This window comes from Rhinichthys klamathensis, unplaced genomic scaffold (assembly GCF_029890125.1).
Source record: "Rhinichthys klamathensis goyatoka isolate OS25496 unplaced genomic scaffold, OSU_Roscu_1.1 h1tg000180l_1, whole genome shotgun sequence".
NCBI lineage: Eukaryota > Metazoa > Chordata > Actinopteri > Cypriniformes > Leuciscidae > Rhinichthys > Rhinichthys klamathensis.
This window is the reverse complement of record NW_026606708.1, coordinates 3,403,660-3,429,927: the sequence shown is the minus strand read 5'-3', so window position 1 is coordinate 3,429,927 and position 26,268 is coordinate 3,403,660. Positions and strand designations below refer to the sequence as shown.

At 37.4% G+C, this 26,268-nt stretch overlaps 1 protein-coding gene across 3 annotated transcripts in view; it reads right to left on the bottom strand.

Moving 5' to 3' along the window:
- magixa (MAGI family member, X-linked a) overlaps window positions 1-26,268 on the bottom strand; it is a 49,697-nt gene that overhangs the window by 8,841 nt on the left and 14,588 nt on the right. For 2 of the 3 annotated variants that reach the window (XM_056261092.1, XM_056261094.1), the window contains exons 5-12: window positions 16,675-16,848; window positions 16,073-16,250; window positions 15,456-15,526; window positions 14,052-14,219; window positions 12,149-12,641; window positions 11,022-11,535; window positions 10,862-10,925; window positions 9,896-10,294 (exon numbers count right to left, since the gene is read on the bottom strand). In XM_056261092.1, the coding sequence (XP_056117067.1) occupies window positions 9,896-10,294; window positions 10,862-10,925; window positions 11,022-11,535; window positions 12,149-12,641; window positions 14,052-14,219; window positions 15,456-15,526; window positions 16,073-16,250; window positions 16,675-16,848 (2,061 nt within the window). The remainder of the gene's footprint in view (window positions 1-9,895; window positions 10,295-10,861; window positions 10,926-11,021; window positions 11,536-12,148; window positions 12,642-14,051; window positions 14,220-15,455; window positions 15,527-16,072; window positions 16,251-16,674; window positions 16,849-26,268) is intronic. The other variant, XM_056261093.1, reaches the window with a different exon arrangement.

The following is a 26,268-nucleotide window of genomic DNA, read 5'->3' as shown; positions in this document are numbered from 1 at the left end:
TTCAAAGATTAATTCAATTTACCAAAAAAGTGTTAGTAAAGACTTTTTTGAATAAACACTGTTCTTTTGAAATTTCTATTCGTTAAAGAACGTTGAACACACAAATATTAAACAATAACTTTTTTTAACATAGTTAACAATAATAATAAATGAGCACCAAATCGACATATTAGAATGATTTCTGAAGGATCATGTGACACTGAAGACTAAAAGTAATGGCTGTTGAAAATTCAGCTTTACCATCAGAGGAATAAATGACATTTTAAAGTGAATTCAAATTGAAAACAGTTATTTTAAATTGTAATATTTCGCAATATTACTGGTTTACTGTATTTTTTTATCAAATATATGCTGCCTTGCTGAGCATAAGAGACTTCAGTCAAAAACATAAAACAAAAAATCTTATAAACGGTAGTGTACGGACAAAAAATATAAAAACTATTTTCTTAGTTTCTAACTATTGTCTTTAACACTTACATTTGAAGATTTGCCAAGCTCAGTTTGTTTTATTTTTCAGCTTTCCTGAATCGAACGGCTCCTCGGTTCATGTGGCACACTGTGTAGCAGAGAAGTTTGCATCTTCAGATACAGGGACATTCCCAAACACACTGTTAGTATATCCCCATACTGTACTGCCACTGTCCAGTTTTGGCCGGTGAATCGACCTGTTTGTATTGATTGTGCACTCGTGTGGGGAAACAGCCGACAGCGCAGAACATGTAAAAACGACAACAGGCCTGAAACAGTTTCAGTTAGCCCTTTAAATGCTCACAAATGCACTCAAAGTAGGTGAAAGGTGGCGGAATAGAATACCTTTTCAAGTATAATATCAAGTACTTTTGTTTTTCGACATTTGTGAATTGGGAATTCAGCTATGCATTTCAGCCACCCAATATGTTGAGGGAATTGCAGAACCACAAATGTTCACAAGCTCTGATAGTATATTAATAGGAAATGAATGACAAAAACAAAAGGAAACAGTGTTGACACAGTGGGCAGCAGATCTGAACAAACATATCAAACATGACATAAAAGAACAAACATATGTTAGAAATGTTTCCCTAATTTACACCCTACTGCGTCTTAAGATTATGAGCCAAGAAACTCTTCCTTTACAACATGAAAGTCCCTTTTATATCTGTACAAAGAGTCCTGAAGCTTCCTCAACTGTGAATCAAAAACACCTGTATGTTTTTCTTGGAGCTCTTTGATTTTTTACTTCTAATAATCTAGTTTAACTAGCACTTTAGTTTAGCTACTGACAGTGTCTGATTTGTACGCACTGTCCTAAGAACCCCAGAGAGAAATCGCTACATACAAGATCAAACATACAGGAGACAGACAGACAGAGAGAGAGAGAGAGAGAGAGAGATGAAATACACATGTAGAGCAAGCTACACAGAAACCCTTTTTATGTACAGTATATGTGATGTGGTGTTTAAAGCTGACATGAAATGGAAATTCACTGTATTGGTTCAGGTAAACTCTACGTTAAGGGCCAAAATGTCCTCACAAAGATGGCAATAACCAAAATCCTTGTCCTTGTGAGAACATTTTTGGTCCTTATGTGTAATCATACTAAGTTATGTTTTTTTTTTTAACATTCCGTGATGGGTAGGTTTAGGGTTGGGCTAGAATATGCAGTTTGTACAGTATAATAATAATAATAATAATTCATTACATTTATATAGCGCTTTTCTAGGCACTCAAAGCGCTTCACATAGAAGGGGGGATCTCCTCAAACCACCATTTAAAAATCATTATATATCTGGAATGTCCTCATAAAACAAATTTGTGTGTGTGTGTGTGTGTGTGTGTGTGTACAGAATCAGTAGAGCCCAGGTGAGAGTGTATTCAGTGTCATGTGAAGCGTGTTGAGCTGGAAGAGAATGTTCTCCCACGTACCACATCGTTAAGTGCTGCCAATTATTACCAAAACTACATTATTCATGAGTCTGTCTATTATTCATAACACATTCACACATTATTCATAGCTTGTAAAAGATCTTAGTTAATGAGCATATCGTTCTGTGGGTTATTTATAGAAGTGGACATAGAGAAAAAAAGATAAACAGTAATAGTGTTTATGGGAAGGATGCATTTAATAAACACGGCACATGTTTTGAAATTTCATAAAAGTCTCCCACATGAAAACCGAGATAAAGAGAAAAAAACAAGGAGGAATACAGCTGTTTATGACCCAGCTGCCTGAAAGAGAGAAATGCTCTTTGGGATTTATAGTTACTGAACAACAGAGTATTTTGAATTAATAAAGGTATGGTGTTTGTTACATAACTGTTATTAAACACTTCCCATAATCCTATAAACCTACACTACTATGAATGACACACAGAAAGACACGCATGCTTTCTAAAGTTCATAACACAGTATAGTGCTGAAAGAGGAATTTTTACTGGCAGTTAATTATACACACACACACACACATATATATATATACGCATTTACATTTTAAAAAATATAGGTTTAATGTTGGCACTACTTTTTTGAAGGCACAGATCTTAATCAGAAAAAATATTAAAGAACAGTACTTTTATTAATTAACTATGGTAACTGCAATATAGCCTAAATGAACCACAGCTTTTAAACACATAAAAATACTGTCACTCAGCATAAACAGCAAGAGTGAAACTTTAACTACTCATAATATGTGTAGAATAACTGGGTCAACCTTCAGCGCTTTTACACAAAACTTTGTTTCTGTTCACCTCCGCTTTTATTTATGAGCCTCTGTTATTTTCACGTCTGGGCAGATTTCCTCTGAACTGCGAGCCAATGAGCCATATGAGAGGCGAGGTTTACACACACCACAGGGTTCGGCGGGAAGAACAGAGGTTTTGCGTGTTGTGGAAGCTGACTTCAGGCGGGGGTCGAGGGTGGATGGCTGCAGCGCTCGAACAAAACTTCTCATGCAGAGAACAGAACAGTAGGACTCGTGCCGAGATGGTGACCTTTTGTCACATGTCAGAAAAACACGCACACGTTTACCTGGCTATTGGCGAACTACTATCGGGCCTCTACTGTTCTTTAATCAAAGAGGAAGCGTGTTTTTTTATGTAGACATACTTTCTCATATCCCAGTTTATTATGAAGACATACAGCTACAGAAAAGTACTTTCAAAGCATTGTCCTGATTGCTTGAACATTGCAACCAGCCTGACAACAATTCAACCAATAGCGTAGATTTGGGGAGTGGTTATGTGATCAGCCAGCCAATGGCAAAGAGGAAATCTACTTTAAAGGTGACCTATAATTCAAAATTGAATTTATCTTGGTATAGTCAAATAACAAGAGTTCAGTGCATGGACATGACATAGAGTGAATCTCAAACTGGACTGTTTTCGCATTCTCATTTAATTCACGTTTATGAAAAACACCCCTGAAAAACGGTCGGTTCTCCACACAATACCGACTGTGACGCAATAGTCGGGATCATTAATATGTACGCGTCCAAATATTTGCATAATGCCAGCCCTCAATGCCAGGCGGAACTGCGCAGCCGAAGCATGGCAGTTGCTCAGTGTGGATGTACACATGAACACAAAAGTATTTTTTAGTTCCTTCATCTGAGCCTCTGAAGAAACAATGGGTTAATTTTATTTTCTCTGGAAATTTCCAAACATTTCACCGACTGTTTCCTCAACTTGGGCCAATACAGAGCTGGCCTCGGATCGAGCTACCAAGCAACACTTTCTGATGTGTAATTGTTCAAGTTCAGACAGGTAATCTTTCTCTCAAAATCGTTCAATACTGTTTATGCATCAGTAAGTCAAGCCAGTGACTAAAATATCAGCTTCACATCGTTTCTTTTAGTAGGATGAAAATAATCGTATTTAAATTGTGAACAAATTATATACAGAAAGCGATCAAAGAACAATCTTTCCACACAGCGCGAGTTTATCTGGACACTTGCCAAACTCGTTATGAATTCAATGACGCACGTTACTGCACAACGAAGCTCTTACTGTATTTACATCATCGTGTTTGCATTGGTGAAAGCAGAGAGAGTGCAGAAACTGCTTTGCAATGATAAGATCTTCATTCTCGCGATCAACACACTGTCATCTGCTCAATGCTCATCACGGCAACATTTTATGTGATGGGAATAGATCTAAATACTTTAAAAACATCTCACGATTCGTTAATCTTGATAGCTGTTATAGTAAAAACGTATAATAGCAGTAGTAAAAGTATTCGGGAGAGAGTTTCACATGTAATGCGTTGCTATTTCATATGCAAGCATGTCAGCCAATCACAGCAGTGGCCGCGGTTACACTGAATCCCACAGCAGACACGCCCCTTCAAACAGAGTGTTCAAATCAGAGGCTAAAAGCAGGCTAGGAAAAATGCCATTTATTTCTAAATTATGAATATTTTTAATCTAAAAAACATACTAACATTATAAGGGTAACCCAGGAAACATTATAAAATAATAAAAAAAAACATTCTAGGGCACCTTTAAGTCGGATAACAGTTCAAACAAAAGCATGGGTTTGGTTATATGATAAGCCAGCCACTGGCAGAGAGGGGTAGTTTTTACAGTCAGTATTTTTGCTATTCCATTTGAAATGACAATTCAGCTTTAATTAAAAGCATTACAGAATAACTATAAGCCATTACTGTAGGTTGAATGTTCGGTCTGTTTGAACATTCTTACCAATCTGATAACAGTTCAGCCAAAAGGGGGTTTGGGGGTATGGCTATATGATAAGCCAGTCAATGGCAGAGAGAGGGAGTATTTGAGGAATTTACTACAGTAACTACATGTAACTTGTAATAAGGACAAGTTTGGCTTTAATTATAGCTATAACAAAAAAAAAAAAAAAAAAAAAAAATTAAACATCTAACAAATTAAACTTATGGCGATTTCAGAAATAAATAGGTCCTTGACCTCAAAACTATAAAAAGTCCCTCATTTTCTAACATTTGTATACTTACATAATGCATTGACAATACCCTTGAGCGACCAGCGAGTAAATGATTCTGTCAGTACATGAGCAGTGAATGAATGAAAGGCAACAGTAAAAGAGCACAATTTGTGCCTGGATTAAATTTGCAATGCAGGTCTCAAGTCGTATTGGAAATAAAATATTCTTAGTGCAGAAAAAATGCCAGTTTAAGGACAGTCCACTCATAAATGAAATTCTGTTATATTTTATTCACCCTTATGTTGTTTCAAACCTGCATTACATTATTTTGTCTGCAGGACATGTCTCATTTTTTTTGTCAATACAATGAAAGTAAGTGGGGTCCACTTACATACCGTATAGAGACTAATATTCATGATGTTTCTTTAAAACATCTTTGAGTTTCACAGAAGAAAGAAAGTCATAAAGGTTTGGAACTAAATGAGTAAACGATTTAGAGAAAACATTTATGGGTGAACTATCCCTTTAACGCATGAAAAGTAGTGGTACCGTCATAGATTGCAGCTCCAAGACCTGGAAAGGATAATCCATTGACAAAAAAAAGTCTTAGAAATTAATTATTATCATTGCTTCCATATGAAAATCAGCTTGCTTCCAGAATAATTTCAATACAGTATATTGCTTTTGATATGAAAAAAAAAAAACTGCTCAACAATAACTGTGTATTGATACTTTTAAATCTTTAAAAATGCTGTTTGTGAGCAAAAACATAAGGAAAACAAAACTTTCACACACTATGGAGCAGAAACACACACAGATGCAGATCACAGCAGTAATACTAATGGTGACTGAGCATCAGACCCACAACACTCCATTTACATCAGGCTGACCCTGCAGAAACAAACAATCCCAACACTGCACAGGAAACAGTATCTGCAGTGAAACTTAGTTTCGGACACAGTCTTAGCGTCTAGCAACAAACTAATTGATTTTACGCATCCTATCTAAAGAGATCCACGAAATGCATCATGAACGTTACACATACACACATACAAACCTGCTTGTATCCCTATGGGGATAAAGATGCAAAACCAACCATCTGTTTAATATTTAATCTTATCCAGCTTATTAGTCCTGCCATGTAAATATGCACTAAAATGAACAATGCGAAACCTCACATGACATGGAGAAAATATGCTCAACCAATGATCCAGAACCTGCGATGTCTGTTAACATTGCTAAGCTTCACGAAACAGCATCAGCTGACCCCAGAACAACTCACTCTGAAAAATGGAAACGGGCATACGAGATACGACCGTGCCTTAAGGATATAACAGCATAGAGAGGATACAGATAAGATACAGACAATCTCATATTGAACACGACTGGAAGGAACTCGCAGTGTTCTTTGCTCTCTCTCCGTCTCACACACACACTCCCTACAAATTACCTCATGCTGATGATGTCACCCACACGATAAGATTTTCAGTGTGTTCAGTTTATAACAGTAATAATGTAACTGATAGAAAATATAAATATAGAGATAAATATGTGTTATGGTAGTTACATGATGCTCCAATAGATTTCAAAGAATACCATGGTAGACGGTAAAAAACAACAACAACTAAATATGGTACATGGTCAAATAAACATGGTAATACCATGGTATCATTTCCAAAAAATATCAAGGCATTATATTCATTGTCCACTTACCATAGTACGACCATAGTATTTTGAACATGTACCTGGTAGTACCATGGGTGTATATTTTTTCTTACCATGGCAGTACCAGGGTATTCTTATAAATATCATGGAGTACCATGTAAATACTATGGTACATGAATTGTAGTACTGTAGATAAATTTCAAAATACTGTAGTATTACCATCCTTGCACCATGGTACAAGGGTTTTTGGGTACAAGTTTTTGTAATGGAAAGAATACTATGATCATAAAACTATGATACCATGTACAAAAAAAAAACAGTAGTACCCAGACTTACTTATACTTATACTATACTTTTTTGTAAATGTGAATGATATTTTTTCATTATGCTTCAAAGTTGTTTTTTCTCTTTATCTCTACTGAAGTCTGTAAGCAGATATTTGAACGCCTCTACAGTGTGGATGAGTCTGTGTTCACTGGTCCAACACATCACAGAAGAATTAAGCCTTTCATTGGCACTACCACTGGAAATATTTCAAGCATGTGAGACCCCCCCCAGGTGAACCACAGCGCCAGGACGCTCTGAAGTATGAAAAGTACAGAGATGCAATCAAAAAAGATGCACTTTAGAAGAACTGTACCGGACAGATCAAAGGCTACGGATACAATGCAACCTGCAAAACATGCATCCTGTTCTCTCTCACGAAAGCGGACTGTTCCCACGCACAATGTTTTGAATCACGTTTAAACATCACTAAACTTGATTCAGCTGCAAATTACAGTACTTAGTTGTTAGAAAAGTAAACAGTACCAGGGGCAATAATTAACCTAAATACAGATATTATAAGAGTACATAAGAGGTAAGAGAGTATTTACGTTTCACGTCCTTCATCGTTTTCAGGGCAGACTGAAGCCTTTCCAGCATTTTGTCCTGATAGAGTTTCTAAATCCAGCTTCAAATCCAGAGAATTCCTGACACGGAGTCTTTAATCTACATATAATATTACAAAACAATGAAGAAATGGAGAAAACAAGGACTGTTCAGGTGTTTTTTTCCCTCAGAACAGAGACACTGAGGACGCTTGCACAGACAAAACTGAACTGAGGAAAAGAGAGAGGGGGAGAGGGTGAAAGAGTGCAGAGAGAGAGAGAGAGAGAGAGAGAGAGAGAGAGAGAGAGAGAGAGAGAGAGAGAGAGAGAGAGAGAGAGAGAGAGAGAGATCACTAAAGGGAGGGATGTTGAGTGAAAGCATGATAGGGAATACGTGGAAAATAAAAGTGATTTAATACCACACTGATTCATCGCAAAACTATCAGCCTGAGGCTGAGACTGAGAGTGTGTGATATTTACAACTATATATTGGAATTTATAACAACACACACACACACACACACACACAGTACTTTACACTAGTTTGGGGTCAGTAAGTAAAAACAAAACAAAAAAAAACACTTTTATTAAGCAAGGACACTACAAAATTACACACATTTCTAAGGTTATAAAAGATTAAGGTCACACATTAGTTTAGTGTCCAATTCTCACTATTAACTAGCTGCTTATTAGCATGCATATTACTAGGATATTGGCTGTTTATTAGTACTTTATTAATCCCAAGCACATATTAATGCCTTATTCTGCATGACCAAATTCTACATCCCTTATTCCTGCCCAATACCGAAACTTAACAACTACCTTACTAACTATTAATAAGCAGTAATAATTAGGAGTTTATTGAGTTAATAGTTAGTCAATAGTGAGAATTGGACCCTAAGCTAAAGTGTGACCAAGATTTCTATTTCAAATAAATGCTGTGCTTTAAAACGTTCTATTCATCAAATTAACCTGAAAAAAACATATTTTTTTTTACATTTTAAAATACATTAAAACAGAAATTAATAAATTTACAATATAATTTACAATATTACTGTTTTTTACTGTATTTTTTCATCAAATAAATGCAGCCTTGGTGAGCATAAGAGACTTCTTTCAAAACATTAAAAAAATATTTCTGACCTAAAAATTTTTGAATAACTACAAATTATCTGCCATTTATATTTTCAGGTATAAATATTCGATTAATTTGCAAATATTTAATAAATTATATAATACATCATAGAAATATGGCTGATTGGATTCTATTTGGTTCATTTCAAAATTTAATTTAAAAAAAGAAGGCAAAAATGTTTACACAACAATACATTTGAAATCTGAATGTTACAACCGAAAAGAAAGCTTATTTTGGATAATGTAATGTAATAATTCATTAAAGTATTATAGTAAATATCAACAATTATTAAATTCATTAATCAATGCATTAAATTACATTGATGCAATGTCTAGTTATTAGAAACCTTTAGTTCTATGAAGTACTGTATGCATGTAAACTGTAAACAAAACGATAAAGAAAACGTAAAACAGACAGATTGCAACGGTTCTTTGTTGGAAATCTATTTTAAAAAACAGAAGATGTTTATCTACTAAACAATAAAGCCCAAATGACAATGAACAAGTACTGAACTTCTGAACAACTGGCAAAAAGGACAATGCACAAGAAAAGAAAAAGAGAGAGAGAGAGAGAGAGAGAGAGAGAGAGAGAGAGAGAGAGAGAGAGAGAGAGAGAGAGAGAGAGAGAGAGAGAGAGAGAGAGAGAGAGAGAGAGAGAGAGAGAGAGAGAGAGAGAGAGAGAGAGAGAGAGAGAGAGAGAGAGAGAGAGAAAAACAGGAAAAACTGCTCACTCAGGAAACTGTTCCATTTGTTGTTTCACAACTACAAGCAGTGCTGGACACAAACCATGACCTCACTCAGACTTTAACTTATCTTACATTAACACACTCAGAGCGGTGATGCACAAATCCTTCAAGCGCATTTAATAACTGATAAAAAAACAACAACTAGAAACGTCTCCTTAAAAATAAGAGAGCACATATTAGCTAAGCCTCAAATCAAGTGAAAGAAATCATAATTAGTCTGCTAATTAGAGATTTTCTGTGCACATGCTTATTGCATAATGACATGACTCAGACGTCCAACATGCTTAGAGGGGTAAAATGCCCTTTTTCTCTACAAATGTTTTTTTTTTTTTTTTTTTTTCACGATTCACCTGGTCTTCAAACAGCAATACAGGCAGAATTATAGAGTCTCTCCCCTTTGTGATAATTGCTTTACGCAGACGGACTATATATTTCCAGAGTCCTGATTTTGATTAAATAATGTTGTATTAATGTATAACATGTTCATTTTTTGCTTCCAAGTACCAGAATAACCAGATATAAAACAAACAATGCAAGGTCACATCCACTGGCCAGAAAACAAATGCAGATCATGTTCCACCCAGTCTGTACTTACTTCCATTCACTACGTCCTGTGATGCGATGACAAACCCGAATCCCTCTCCTGGTCTCCGTCTCAACTCCACCTCCATCGCTCTGGAGGAGACCACTCCCCTCGCGTCTACATGGCTTTTGGACACCGCACCGAGGTTAGAGGCAGCAGTACGGCTCCACTGAGCAGGTCCGTCCTCAACCCCTAACCAGTCCCGGGGCTCTAGGGTCAGGGTCACGGGCACAGAGTCCAGGAAGCTGGTGCTTTGGACCAGGTTGGGGAGGTCACTGCAGGGCGAGGAGGGAGAGAGGGTGCTCTGGCTGGGCACAGCACCATCAGAGGAGGGTGAGGTCAGATCTGGGGTGCCCAGGGAGGGAGGAGGTCTTTTATAGGCATTTGGGGAGCCTGGGGAGCAAAGAGGACCTGAAAGAGAACAGGATAATGATGAGTGATAGGGGCAGGAGGTACTGATAGATTTTTCCTGCTATACTGTTTATTTATATAGAATTAATCATAAATATTATAATAATTCATGATAAATATATAGAAATAATATGCGGTCAGATATGTGCATTATATTATATTATACTATATTATATAGTTATGTGACAATATTAAACTTTTTTATTTATTTAATGGTATTGGCTGATATTGGATATTTAATTGTACACGGTCTTTTCTCTTTTTACATTTAGATTACCATTTCCCACTTAAATTTAATCTTTAAAAACACAAATATTAAATGTAATTTTTACGTAATCTTAAATCTCAAAATGAATATTATTTTTTCATACTGAACATTATAATGTGATGCCTAAATTCCCTCATTTTGTTTTTTTTAATTTATTTTGACAAATTTTACTAAATGTTAAAGTGACCATGAAATCAAAATGGACAACTCTTTTTTTCTTTCTTCTTCTTCTTCTTTTTTTTTATTTTGCAGTGTTTATTATAAACTATCTATCTGCATACAGTGTGGGTGACACTCACTTCCTCTGTAAACCAGTAAGACCACCTCACCCTGTTTGGTATGTTCTTGCAGCACCCGCTGCACCTGTTCATATGAAAAAGATCATATGAAAGGATTCAAATTTAGAAGGTTGATGAGGGAAGAGTTTCAGAAAGAGACCTGCAGAGTTATTGAAATTACCTGTGCGAAGCTGAGGCTCTGCACATCAGCGCCATTGATTTTAATAATGGCATCCCCTGGCTGTAAGGAGGGGCACTGTCGTCTGTCCCAGACCCTCTTCACCACTGCCAGCTGCCCTCCTTGCCCCCCAGCCGTCACACTGAAACCCATACCCCCTCCCTCGCTCCTGCCCAAGGCCACAGGTACCAGCTCACCCCCTCCCCCGCAGCCTACCCCACCCGGGGCTCCGGGGGACCCTAGGCCACCCGGAAGAGGTCGCGGGGGATTGTTGGCTGGACACCCGTTGAAACCACAGGGTGGGTGCTCGGTTGGGGGTACGACGGCAAGAGATGTTTGGGGCATGGGAGGCCGCTGGGTGCTAGGCGCTCCTGGTGGCGGCGCGGTAGGACCCACCTCGGGCCGGGGCAGGGGGAGCGTAGCAGAGGAGAGATCGCTCTCGGAAGACTTGGAAGTATGATGGGTGTGAGAAGGAGCTGGAAGAGTGTTGTTGTTGTAGCTTCGGACAAGGGAAGCTCTGGTTAGAGAGTGGAGGAAACAAATGCGTGTGTAAACAGAACAGCATCAATAATAATAATAATAATGATAATGAACATGGTTGTGATATTATTATGTAACCATGTTTATTTGTTATTATTAAAGTTAATAATAATAATTATCATCATTATTATTATTACCATGGTCCTTAATGATAATCATTACTAATAATAATCATTAACAAAGATGGTTTTAATAATTTATAACTGATAAAAATAATAATCATTATTGAACATGGTTGTGATGTTATTATATAGTTATGATTATTATTAATAATAATAATAGTTATTATTAATATTATTATTACCATGTTCATTACTGATAATGTCATTTAGGATTGTATTTGTATGTGTATAAATGACATGCTGTATTAGCTTTATTCTATGATTAGTGTTTTTTTAAGCCTTTCTAGGGACCCGAAACACAAATTAGCTCTCGATGTGCAATACAGATTTTCCAGTTTTCGACTGGAATCATGTTTTTTTGTACTGTCTCTATATAAATAAACTTAAAATAATAAAATAAAATAAACAACATGTTTATACATTATTATTATTAATAATAACCCCGGCTCGATACGCCATTCTGGTTACCTGCGTGTGACAACAGAGCTGACCTCCGTATCGCTGTGACTAGAGCTCATTCGCTCTGATGGGGGAGGGGCATTTGTTAAAGGCACCGCCCCCAACCCTAAAGTCCCTCCCACTCCATTTCCATTGACCATTGAGTAGGAAGGCTGGGGTGCTGTGTTCCCATTAGCATCCAAGGACTCTTTCTGCATACGGGGGTAGAAGTTGTTGTGGTGGGACATAGAGCGATTGAGGTTCACCAAGCCAGGCTGGTGTCCATCAGGATGCTGAACCTGGGATTGAGCAGAACTGGGGGCTGCAGGTTTGGCACTGGTTGGGTCGGAAGGGGAGGCGAGGCTGGTTTTGGGGCAGCCATCAGGGTTGTAGAGCATGGGGTAACCTCGACGAAGAACCACATCCACACTGTGACCCATGGGGACGGATTTCAACATTTCTACCACTTCTTTATGGGACAGACCCAGCACACACAAGTCATTAATGTACACCAGGATGTCCGCTGAGGGAGAGAGAGACATTTCTGTCATTTGTATTTGTACACGAGGGAAATCCAAAGCAATCAGATTCTCATTTTGTGAGTACACAAGTACTAAAGGGGTCATATCATGAGGAATCAAAAATGTCCTTAATCTTGTGAGTTTAAAGAGATCAGTGTACAGTAAAAACCTACTGTAGCTTTTAAAACTTCCAGCCAGTAGAAAAAGACAATTCATTGAAACTAACGTTAGAAAGGGGAGGATGAACGCTATTTTAACAAGGTCAAATAAATAAAACAGACAATCACAAGGGATATAAAAAAGGGTATCACGTGACCCCTTTAAGCATAAGTGAGTGTGTGTGGGTGTTGGTGTGTTTGTCAGAACACGTGAGTGGACAGTGGTGTGTGTAATAGAAGGCAGATTAAAACCTACAGGCCCATCTGGATTAAGAGAAGATCAGCAGGATTCAGACCATGACCCTCCAGATCACCAAATACATACACATATATACAGCCATAATAATCTAATCCACAGAGAGGGAGAAAAAGCGTGAGTTTCATGGGATTTCCTGCCAAAAATAAAAGTGAGGATTGGAGGGATAGATTAGGATGGGGAGAGAGAGGAAAAGCAAACCGCTCATGCTCCTGTGGTAAAAATCTATCTTTTATCCATCTGGTCCTTTTCTCTCCCCTGGTCTATAAATGATCTGACTTAAATCCAGATCTATGGGGCTTTTTGTCTTCTTTTAAGTGTAAAAAGAGGACATTATAATCAGCAGAACCATTACACCACGTATGATTCACAACGTCCTTAAGAGTCCCCTGCGAAAATCTATGTGTGTTATTAAATTATTATATCTATCATACATCTATAAATATTTAAAAAGCTGACCCATTGAAGTGCCATCTCCTGTGCTGCAGATTTACACAAAGGCAGCAAAAAGCAAAAGCCACTTAGCAGTTTCCAACAGAGAATACTGGTGTTGCCAGGGTAATATGAATGCGGCATGCAGGAAAATCCTCAATTCTTTCTCATTTCACCTAATCTCTACACCAGTGGCGTTTCTCATTGTGAAATTAGAATATATGTTAAATAGCTTAAATGTATATATTTTTTAATATAAGTTCCATTTAATTTAGCTAATGCCTTTTCCACATATTCCTAAATGTGTCATTGAGGAAAGCAAAACAAGAACTGCTTTAGGTAACATTTTCTTTTGAATAACAAAAAAATAATAGTCATTGTAATAAATGATAAAAGTACAAAACAGAAAAATGTTCAGGTCTCAGACTTTTGAAAACTATAATAAAAATAATAATACATACAGTACCAGTTTTACATGGTCAGTGTTTGCAATACAGTGCCAGCTGCATCTGTGTTTTAATGTTTTGTTTTTTTAAAGGACACAGGGTTAAAACTCCTAGTCTCACCTGTTTTGAGTGCAGATGGGCCTCCTGGGGTGACGCTGTACACCTGCAGGAACTCTCGAGGTCTACTGCCACCCACAATGTTGAAGCCAAACCCACGAGGCCCTTTCGACAGGCGAGTGTGTATGGAATAGCCCTTCAGTTCGGATGGTTGGTCTGTGAATGCAGGTACTAATTGACAGCGACACACAAACATAGAAATAAGTGTCTACATATGGTATTCTATGTCCACAAAAATCTAACAATGCCTTCAAGCTCATCACTACATTGTTTTAGGATGGAGTTGACTGCTAAACAACAGTGCCATCTGCTGGGATGTGAGATGTGCAGCTTATACTCTGAATAAATTGTTCAATCACACACTTGTATCTAAGGGAGTACTTTTTTCATTTTAAAATACTTTCTCCTATTAAGCCTAGTAAGCCATTTAAACACCTCATCCCCAAAAAGAAAACTGTGGCACTTTCCAAAACACTGTCTATTTTCAAAACAGCTAACTATCATACTACACATACATACTAAAATGTAGGGTACACAACAGTGCACTTTGAAAGGGTTCTTTTTCCCACAATGCAAAGTGCTTGAGTTGGCTTTCCATCTCCTAGGTGACAATTACCCAAAGTATTAGTTTTCTAGTATACTAGTAGCAATTTTCCACTTTTTTCTTTCATTTTGTTCTTGACTCATCAATTGAATAGACTGCTAAAAGTATATTTTTTATAACCAACATGATAACTGAATGCCATCCACTAAATTAAACAATTTGAAGAGGTCATGTGACAATGTAGCATACTACTTTCAGAAACCTGCATAATGCATATGGTTCCATATTCTATTTTTAAACAATAGCAGACAGTATACCATATACACTACACACTATATACAACTACTTTTTCAAATTCCTAAAACTTCTCCATGCTTAAATTAGATTTTAAACACATATTATTATTGATTCTTTTCATAATTTTAAAGAATTTCATTTTAGTCTCAGAATTCTGGAGCCCACTTGTACCTATTCACATACATGTGCACACGTGGGTTTCTTACATACGTGCATAGTAACAGATGTAATGGCTTCTGATAACCGTTCGGCTCAGAAGGGATGGCAGACGTGACCTTCTCAAATATAAGAGAGCATGCTTTGAGTGATGGATAACATTAAAGGAAAAAGAGAGATGATAGGTGAAAGCCAGCAGGGAGGGACGAGGGGATTGTGGATAAGGTTTAAAAGGCAAGGAAAACAAGCTATAAGATGAAGGCGTGAGAGAAAGACTAAATGGCTCCAGGAAGGTTTGTCATCAATCTTTGTGTGAAGACTGCAGAGAGAGCGAGAGTGTGTTTGGGAGCAAAATGTGGAGAGGGGCCAAGCTCGCACACACGTGCAGTCGTGCACATATATGCACTCACACTCCGTCTTGCTGACAATCTCTTTGCCCTGAGTCCTTGGGTCCAGCCAGCTTGTGGTCTTTGAGTTATGGCTGAAAAATGAAAGAAATTAGAGACTTTTCTCCCCCACAAGGTTTCATCAGCAACATGAAATACAACAGCAGTACAGTGAGTAAAAAACATTAAGCGCACTTCATTTTCATAGACAAAGGCAAAGAATATGCATTTTACATAGATGCGCATCTTAAAGTTCCAATGTCACATTTATTCCCCCTTAAAATTGCATCAAAAACACAAATTTACCACATTTAGATAGGCAAAGATTATGCATTTTTTTATCCACATCTTAAAGTTCAAATGTCACCTTTTTCTTTGCATAAAAATTGCATTAAAAAACACTTCCAACATGATAACTGGACTCCATCCACTGAATTCCAAATTTTTCATTGATGCACATCTTAAAGTTCAAATGTCGCCTTCGCATGTCAAAAATCCAATGTGACATAGAAAGACATCATGTCAACTTTGAGTATAATCTTTGATTACTGGAGGAAGCAAATGACCTTCTGTCTCTATTTTTGCCCACTCTATGTCCCACTATACCATCTTATTTTTTCCTTTTTCCCCTCCTGACTCACTTGATGTAATAAGGTTCGCCCGTGTCACTGAACGCCAGCTCCCAGTTTTCAGGCAAAGCCCCTCCACGTGCTCCGTTCTCCATGGCAACCCCTCCATCCCGCCCACCGCCTGAGTCCCAAGTCTGATTAGGTGAGACAATGGTGGTGGGAGGGGCACTGCTGGCTCCGGCAGACCCCGCTGGGAAACAGAGAGTAGAGTACAGTGAACATGACATGAGATGTGGCCGTCTTGTATAATCTTAGGCTACCTCAGGCCAGCGAGAGGTCACGCTGTTCATGTTACTCTCCTCTCTTGCCAGCTCCAATATGAGAAAAGCATAAATTCCAAACACAATTCCATAGTATTTAATGTCAAAAACATAAAAATTGCAAACATGTCCTGGTTGAGCTGACATCCATTTGTATTAAAAATCTGTAGGTTTCTTAAAGTAACTGCAAAATGGCGACTATGTGAAGTCAATTCCAAATATGCTGATCTTACAGGGCTAGGAAAGAAATGTGTTTTGAGATATGGCACCATGGTGCAAGGTGCTTGCATTTAAAAACACTTGTTTAAAAAAAATAACTAATTCAAAATAAAGGTTTACACAACAGTTGGGTACCTGATAGACCAGAGTCTTCCTCGCTGTTGTCACCTTCCTCCACAGCCTTTTCCAGGTTGCTGAGCGATTTGCTGCGGGTACGAAAATTCCTCAGGAGGTTTCGATGTTCCTGGTACGTAATGGGGGGGCTGTCAGGACCAATGTGGACCGGCCGAGGTGTGCCATAATAGTTCCCTGTTAAAACAGAGATGTTTTAGAAATGCCCCCCAATATAGCCCACAGTCCCAAAACTGTTCCAACCAGAAAACATTCAAAAACAATGGGTTTTGGACACAATGCATTACATGCTGTAACTGAAACAGTTCTTGACAAGACCCTCCATTTTCAATCTAAAAGCTATTGTCCTTCGAGTCAATTTCTGAGGCAGCCAAAGAGCCTTTTCTTGAATTGCGGACCAGAACACAATAATCGAGCAGCTCGAGTCAGGAGGCTTTATAACTTAAATATCTCAGTTTTCAAAAGCATGAATTTATTAGAAAATAGACAAAATACAAACCATACCATCTCCATTATCCTGATTAACTTGGCCAAGAAAATGGTGCTATAAAATGTACAATTACCTGACATACAGACAAACATTAGAAACCACAAGTAATGTTTTGCTAATTTAATACTAAATTCTTTATTATATTATCAAATGATAACATGCACTCAAGCTGGCATGAACTCACAAGTCTGGCAAGAGCTCCACAAAATCTGATGATCCATGTTATCCTGCATGATTTGAGTGAATGTTCCAAAAAGATCATCTTGTGCTTCAATGGAAGAAAGAAAATCTGAACTTTCGTACCAAGGAGTTCACATGATCAGTGAGATAAATTTGATTAGTGACCTAGAAATAGTGACAAATTCATTTTACGCCTTAACATTTCTCATTTTAAAATGTTCAAAATCCTAAAACTTTCCTGGTTTAAAATTGTTTTTTAATCGAAAAGCCCTTTCCAATGTGGTATGTGACCCCACTGTATAGAAAGTAGAACTTTTTTTGTGTCACCAATTTTAATGATAAAGTTCTATTTCTACATTTTATCAAAAGAGGCATTTTTTTCCACTCCTGGCTGCTGCCCTAGATCATGCTCTCTTTAAAACCCTTAATCACTGCTGTTATGAAACTAATAAACTGACAGGATGTTCCAGAGCTCTTTTAGCAATCAGATCAATGGCAAACCTCTAAATCTCTAAAATAAAAGCATTCAACATAAACTTTTTAAAAAACTACAATTTACAATAAGTGCACTAGGAGCGCAAACTCCTCAGCTAAGAGAGTTTACTCAGCAATTGTACAATAGCTACATGTTTGGAATTTTCTGAGATATTTAACTGCAGCATAACTCCCTAGCTGCAGCTTATTTACAACTGGAGAAAAAAATGAAAAGAGAGGGGGAATGGAGGTGGAGGGGTGATTGGAGACAGAGAAACTGAAATAGGGATTACAGAGTAAAGCCTCTTTTCTCCTGTACAGAGTGATAGAAAAGTAGGAGTGTGGTGTGGTTTCTAGCTAGAGAGATGACTAATGGGCTGTGGGGCATCATCGCTCAGGTGTTAAAAACACTTTTGTGGTTAATTATAGGCATATTAAACAGATAATACCAAATCTCACATTTCTAGTGTTATTTCTGGGGGGTCAGTAAGGTTTTTTTCTTTAAAGGAAATTAATACTTTTATTAATTAATAGGATGCATTAAATTGATCAAAAGTATCAGTAAAGACAATTTTTATGTTATACAAGATGTCCATTTCAAATAAATGTTGTTCTTTTAAACTTTCTATTAATCAAATAATCCTGAAAAAATGCATCATGGTTTCCACAAAAATATTAAGCAGCACAACTGTTTTAAACATTGATAAGAAAATGTTAATTGTGTACCAAATCAGCATATTAGAATGATTTCTGAAGGATCATGTGACACTGAAGACTGAAGTAATGAGACCTGACACTTAAATTACATTTTTAAATCTATTGAAATAGAAAACAAGTTCTTCAAATTATAATAATATTTCACAATATTTCTGTTTTCTGTCATTTTCTAAATCAAATAAATGCAACCTTAGTGAGAAGCCTTGGTGAGTCTTCTTGGTGAGTCTTCTTTCAAAATCATAAAAAATCTTATAACCCAAACTTTTGAACACAAGAGAAAATTGTGTCAGGATAAGTAAAAACCTGATGTACTAAAAAAAAAAGTCTCTATTGGTGATATTGACCAGGTTATTTAGACCATGACATTTACATCAATCATCCGTCCTTGAGTTCCCCAAATAAAAGCACGTTTAAAAACCTCAAAACCAACCCTACAGGGGACCGACTCGACCGAGATGGACATAAGTGAACAATATCTTTCTTACTTTCCAAAGACAAAAGAAAGTAAAGTGGCACAGCAGTATCAAAAACACGAGTCAGCATATCCATAAATCCAAGAGCTGCAACTTTGAAGGATGTCAAAGTGTGAAGGATCATAGTGTGAATCTGCAGCTGTGTATGAGACCCTTAGCAAAGACATCAGCAGGCTCAGACATCAGTCTGCATTACATGCTTGTTCTCTCTCCATTAGGGCTCTTTTTCAGCTCTTTCTGCTGATAACGTTGGAGGACAGAACTGAGCCAGCACGGCACTTTTGTCCGCAGTCTGGAGGGTGCTTCTCTTAATTCTGATTGGCTTGAGCATTTTGAGCTTTGGCGTGAAGCCCTGACCCTCACCATGTGTTCACGAGCACACACAAACTCAAATGCACGCACACAAACTACTCAGTTGAACAGTAAATAACTCCTTCCACATCAAATTCCTGTCAAAGGCCTGTCTGTCCCATACGTTTGCTCATAAGTAGACGCATTTTTCACGCTGATTTTTTGTGACATTTTGAATGTATGGAATAGAATGGTTTTAAACAAGGTAGAATGTGTAAAACTTTCATATTGGTAGCTGAAAAACATGATCAGAAAAACTTAGTGAAAGATAGTTTCTGCAGGTAAGCAATTTTGAAGATTTTGAAGATAATTTAATTTGTTGTTTGAAAAAAAGGATCCAATTGTTTTGATAAACAATACAATCACGTTTTAGATCAGTGGTTCTGAATCTGAAGGCCCCCTATTGTCCACAACAATATTTGTAAAGCCCCCTCGCCCTAGTTTAAAAAAATTAAATAATCTATGGACATTTTAGTTTCTGTAAATTAAAACATTTAAATTATGTCAAATAAAATAAAATAATAATTACAATTAAAATAACTAGAGATGAATGTTGTTCGGGATCCCACTCTTTTAAAGATACTATTATTTTAGAGCTTGGCATAACTACAAAAATGTATACAGTCATGGTCAGAATTATTTACATCCTTGTTAAATGTGAACAAAGAAGCCTGTGAAAATAAATCTGCATTGTTAATCCTTTTGATCTTTTAAAAAAAAAAAAGTTTTATAGTAAAATATAATAAAAGTAAAATAATTGAAAATGTGGTGGAAATCTCTTTATAAAATACATGTTTTTCTCCAATACACGTTGGTCACAATTAATGGCACCCTTTTATTCAATACTTTTTACAACCTCCTTTTCCCAAGATAACACTCTAAATTTTCTCCTATAATGCCTGATGAGTTTGGAGAACACCAGACAAGAGATCAGAGATCCTTCCTCCATACAGAATCTCCCAGATCCTTCAGATTCCCAGCTCCATGTTACCCTACTCATTTTCTATAGGGTTCATGTCAGGGAACTGGGACAGCCATGGCAGAAGCTTCATTCTGTGCTCAGTGACCCATTTTGGTGTTGATTTAGATTTTTTTGGGATCATTGTCCTAATGAAAGATCCAACCACAGACACTGCACTTTTTCCACACAGAACCTGCCAGTTTTGGGAAGATGAATTTAATGATCCAGTTTTGTGGAAGGATTACTTTAGAACAATTTAGAACTACAATTGATTCATATTCCAGAATATTTCAACTTGAAATATTTTACAAAATTATTGCAACATAAAAATCTTTATTCAAATGGCAGATAGAAAAGGATCCCTGATGCAGGTTCTGTGGGGATGAGGAGGAGGACTTGATGCATTTGTTTTATTTTTGCCCATATATGGCTAAGTTTTGGGTCAGTATACAGTTATGGTTAAGGTCTATGGATATTATTTTACGAATCACACCTCAGAATATTTTGTTATGTGTTTCTTTGAGGGTAAATGCACACATTTTTTGAATATGATTATCTTGATGGGTAAAATGTTTATTTTTAAAGCTAAAACTATATCAAATTTATGTATAAAAAACTTTAAGAATAGAGTTTATCATCAGTATATGCTGGAAACAATTATAGCAACAAATAACAACAGAATAACTGAGCATGAAAAGAAATGGAATGTCTGCTTACTTGAGTTAGAGATATAAATATTAGGTGTACTTTCTTAAAGGTGTGCCATGTGTTATGTCATAAATGTTTTGCTAATTGTATTGTATTTTGTTTATTGATTTTTTTATCAGTATTATTGATTTATTCTAATTTATCATTTATTTGATTTATTGTTTGCTTTGTGCTTCCTTTCTATTTATAGTTTGCTTTCCTGTCACAACACTATGAATGTGTGGATGATTGTGGTTGTGATTGTGGTATAAATGCATGGGGGAGTGATTGGGGTGGGTGGTTTGAAGCTTGTCTTGTTGTTTTATTCTGTAAACAAGTAAATAAAAAATAAAATAATAATAATAAAATAAAAAGATCCAACCACAGCCCATTATAATATTTCTAGCAGAGGCTGTCAAGTTTTGATTTTTATCTGTTGGTATTTGCTAGAATGAATCCATGATACCATGTATCTGAACAAGATGTCCAGGACCTCCAGCAAAACCATAGGGCCACAACATTAAAGATCCAGCAGTATATTTTTTATCCAGGTACTTTTTATCCCTGTTTGCACAAAACCCATCTGGTGGGTTTGCTGCCAAAAAGCTTTTATTTTTTGTTTCATGTGACCATAGAAGCCGGTTTGTTTTGGATGAGAGCAGAGGATTTTTTTTTTTTTTTTTTTTTTTTTAGGATTTCTGACCCTAAGACTGCAATTCTCCAGCTGTGATCCTTGAAGAGTCTTTGGCCACTCAAACTATCCTCCTCACCGTGCATTAAGACAATATAGACACACGTCCTCTTCCAGGCAGATTTGTAATATCTTTAGTTGATCGAAACTGATGGTGGAAATGGGAATTTTGAATGCTTTGAATGCTGTTTTCTTACAGCCACTTTCTAATTTGTGAAGCTCAACAATCTTTTGCTGCGCATCAGAACTATATTCTTTAGTTTTACTTTTGATGGATGGATTAAGGTAATTTGGCCTTTATATTTCTTCATTATACTCCTGTGAAACAAGAAGTCATGGCTGGACAATTTCATGTTCCTACTCACCCTGGTGTGCTAAAAAAAAAACATAAATATGAATGGATACTTCAGAGATATTTTACTCATAAGAATTTCTAGGGGTACCAATACCATTTATTTCATTTTTTGTGATTTTCCTCCCACAATTGTTTTACTTCAGTAACAGGTTAGATTTTTGCTAATTGTTTTAATGAAAGATCAAAAGGATAAACAATGCTGATTTATTTTCACAGCCCTCTGTGATCATATTTACCAGGGGTGACAATAATTCTGACCATGACTGTATTCATTATACAAATGCCCATGGCACTTTAATATTTTATTATTTATATTATGAATTTAATTTCCATGTCTATAAATCTCAATTTTTAAATTAAGTTGTCATATATCCAGTTTTTTCAAAACTGTGGGAATCCTGGAATATATATATATATATATATATATATATATATATATATATATATATATATATATATATATTTATATATCACTTCACTATATATAAAGAGTAGATGAAATTACATGCATGCAATGTCGTAGTTACGTTGTCAATTAGTAAGTCATAATAAAATGACCGAAAAGTACCAATAAATGACGTAACTGGTACGTCGGATTTGCATGCAGGTATGATGTTCATTCTATTCATCAGGATCAGTGTTCATATGTTTTATTGTGTATTTACCATAGTAACTGTAGTTTACATAACCCCACACAACCACTTCATTTTCCCTTTGTAAATGACAGTGGCTCATACCAATTTACTAACTGTATTGTATTAACTTTTTTTGGACTTCAATTTAGTAGCCTTATTTTATAATAGCCTATGTTTATTCATCAGTGTTAGTGATATTTTTAGAATTTATGTGCATGTTAATTGGGACAGTACTGTGTGTGTGTGTGTGTGTGTCTGTCTATTTTTGTCTGTATCTGTCTCCTCTCCACCAATGGCAGCAATATGGCTGCCGTCGCATCATCCAGGAGGATGCTGCACATTGGTGGTGGTAGAGGAGATTCCCCCTTCCATATGTAAAGCGCTTTGAGTACCCAGAAAAGCACTAAATAAATCTAACAAATTATTATTACTATACATTTTGTAAAATAATGTTTCCTTGGTTTTTAAAAACAAATGTATTATAATTTTATATATAATATAATTTTTATACTAATATATATATATATATATATACAGTATCTCACAAAAGTGAGTACACCCCTCACACTTCAGCTAACATTTTAGTATATCTACTCAAGGGACAATACTATAGAAATGAAACTTGGATATATTTTAGAGTAGTCAATGTGCTGCTTGTATAGCAGTATATTTACTGTCCTCTGAAAATAACTCAACATACAGCCATTATTGTCAAAATAGCTGGCAACAAAAGTGAGTACACCCTAAGTGATAACAACAGTATGTTGTTTAACCATGCAAAGCCACATCTCGTATTCATCATGTTCATGTTTTTGTCTGCTTGACAGGACTATACAAATTGTTGTATCTCGTATTAGAGCAGTTCAAATTTGTGCTTTGAGTACAATTGTCTCATACTGACCACTAGATGTTCAACATGGCACCTCATGGCAAAGAACTCTCTAAGGATTTGAGAATTTAAATTGTTGCTCTCCACAAAGATGGCCTAGGCTATAAGAAGATTGGTAACACCCTGAAACTGAGTTACAATAAAGGCCAGGGTCATACAGAGGTTTAGGCCTCGCAAGGGTCAATCTAAGAAGTTGAGTCCTCGTGCTGTGCGTCAGGTGCAGAAGCTGGCTTCAAAAAACAGACGCATGAGTGCTGCCAGCATTGCTTTAGATGTTGCAGAAGCGGAAGGTCAGCTTGTCAGTGCTCAGACCATACGCCACACACTGCAACAAGTCGGTTTGCATGTCCATTGTCCCAGAAGGAAGCCTGAAGCTGGCTCACAAGAAAGCAACCTGCCCAAGAGCATGAATTACTGGAACCGTGTCCTGTGGTCTGATGAGACTAAGATAAAGTTGTTTGGCTCAGAGTACCAAGAAAATTGTGTCTTGCCTACAGTCAAGCATGGTGGTGGTAACATCGTGGTCTGGGGCTGCATGAGTGCTGCTGGTACTGGGGAGCTGCGCTTCATTGAGGAAAACATGGATTCCAACATGTACTGTGACATTCTGAAGCAGAACATGATGCCCTCCCTTCAGAAACTGTGCCGAACGGCATGATAACGACCCCAAACACACCGCCAAGATGACGACTGCCTTGCTGAGGAAGCTGAAGGTGAAGGTGATGGAGTGGCCAAGTATGTCTCCAGACCTGAAACCTATTGAGCAACTGTGGGGCATCCTCGAGCGGAAGATGGAGAAGAGAAGGTCCGTAATGTCATTATGGAGGAGTGGAAGAGGATCTCAGGAACAACCTGTGCAGCTCTGGTGAATTCCATGCCCAGGAGGATTAAAGCAGTGCTAGATAACAATGGTGCTCACACAAAATATTGACACTTTAGACACAATTTTGACATGTTCACTTAGGTTGTACTCACTTTTGTTGCCAGCTATTTTGACAATAATGGCTGTATATTGAATTATTTTCAGAGGACAGTAAATATACTGCTATACAAGCAGCACATTGACTACTCAAAAATATATCCAAGTTTCATTTCTATAGTATTGTCCCTTGAGAAGATATACTAAAATGTTTGCTGAGATGTGAGGGGTGTACTCACTTTTATGAGATACTGTGTATATACACTCACCGGCCACTTTATTAGGTACACCTGTCCAACTGCTCGTTAACACTTAATTTCTAAGCAGCCAATCACATGGCGGCAACTCAGTGCATTTAGGCATGTAGACATGGTCAAGACAATCTCCTGCAGTTCAAACCGAGCATCAGTATGGGGAAGAAAGTTGATTTGAGTGACTTTGAACGTGGCATGATTGTTGGTGCCAGAAGGGCTGGTCTGAGTATTTCAGAAACTGCTAATCTACTGGGATTTTCACGCACAACCATCTCTAGGGTTTACAGAGAATGGTCCGAAAAAGAAAAAACATCCAGTGAGCGGCAGTTCTGTGGGCGGAAATGCCTTGTTGATGCCAGAGGTCAGAGGAGAATGGCCAGACTGGTTCGAGCTGATAGAAGGGCAACAGTGACTGAAATAACCACTCGTTACAACCGAGGTATGCAGCAAAGCATTTGTGAAGCCACAACACGCACAACCTTGAGGCGGATGGGCTACAACAGCAGAAGACTCCACCGGGTACCACTCATCTCCACTACAAATAGGAAAAAGAGGCTACAATTTGCAAGAGCTCACCAAAATTGAACAGTTGAAGACTGGAAAAATGTTGCCTGGTCTGATGAGTCTCGATTTCTGTTGAGACATTCAGATGTTAGAGTCAGAATTTGGCGTAAACAGAATGAGAACATGGAACCATCATGCCTTGTTACCACTGTGCAGGCTGGTGGTGGTGGTGTAATGGTGTGGGGGATGTTTTCCTGGCACACTTTAGGCCCCTTAGTGCCAATTGGGCATCGTTTAAATGCCACGGCCTACCTGAGCATTGTTTCTGACCATGTCCATCCCTTTATGGCCACCATGTACCCATCCTCTGATGGCTACTTCCACCATGTCACAAAGCTCTAATCATTTCAAATTGGTTTCTTGAACATGACAATGAGTTCACTGTACTAAAATGGCCTCCACAGTCACCAGATCTCAACCCAATAGAGCATCTTTGGGATGTGGTGGAACGGGAGATTCGCATCATGGATGTGCAGCCGACAAATCTGCGGCAACTGTGTGATGCCATCATGTCAATATGGACCAAACTCCCTGAGGAATGCTTCCAGCACCTTGTTGAATCTATGCCACGAAGAATTGAGGCAGTTCTGAAGGCAAAAGGGGGTCCAACCCGTTACTAGCATGGGGTACCTAATAAAGTGGCCGGTGAGTGTATATATATATATATGAAGAGTTTGGTTCCAAAACGCGATAAACGCCATTTAAACAATTTTTTAGTTCCCGCACAAATCAGTATTGTATTTGGTTGGTATTGAAAAGTCCATTTTCCATTTTACATAAAATGCGATATCCGCCGTGTTATTGTCATGTTTTCTCTCTTTCTTTCCAAAGCGCGACAAATCCCAGTCTCCCTTCTCTACAGAATGCGATACATCCGCTCAACCAATCACAGCGCACCATTCCACACATTGTAAACAGTAAGGGCGGTGCTTTGAATACACCCGGCATCCTAGTTTT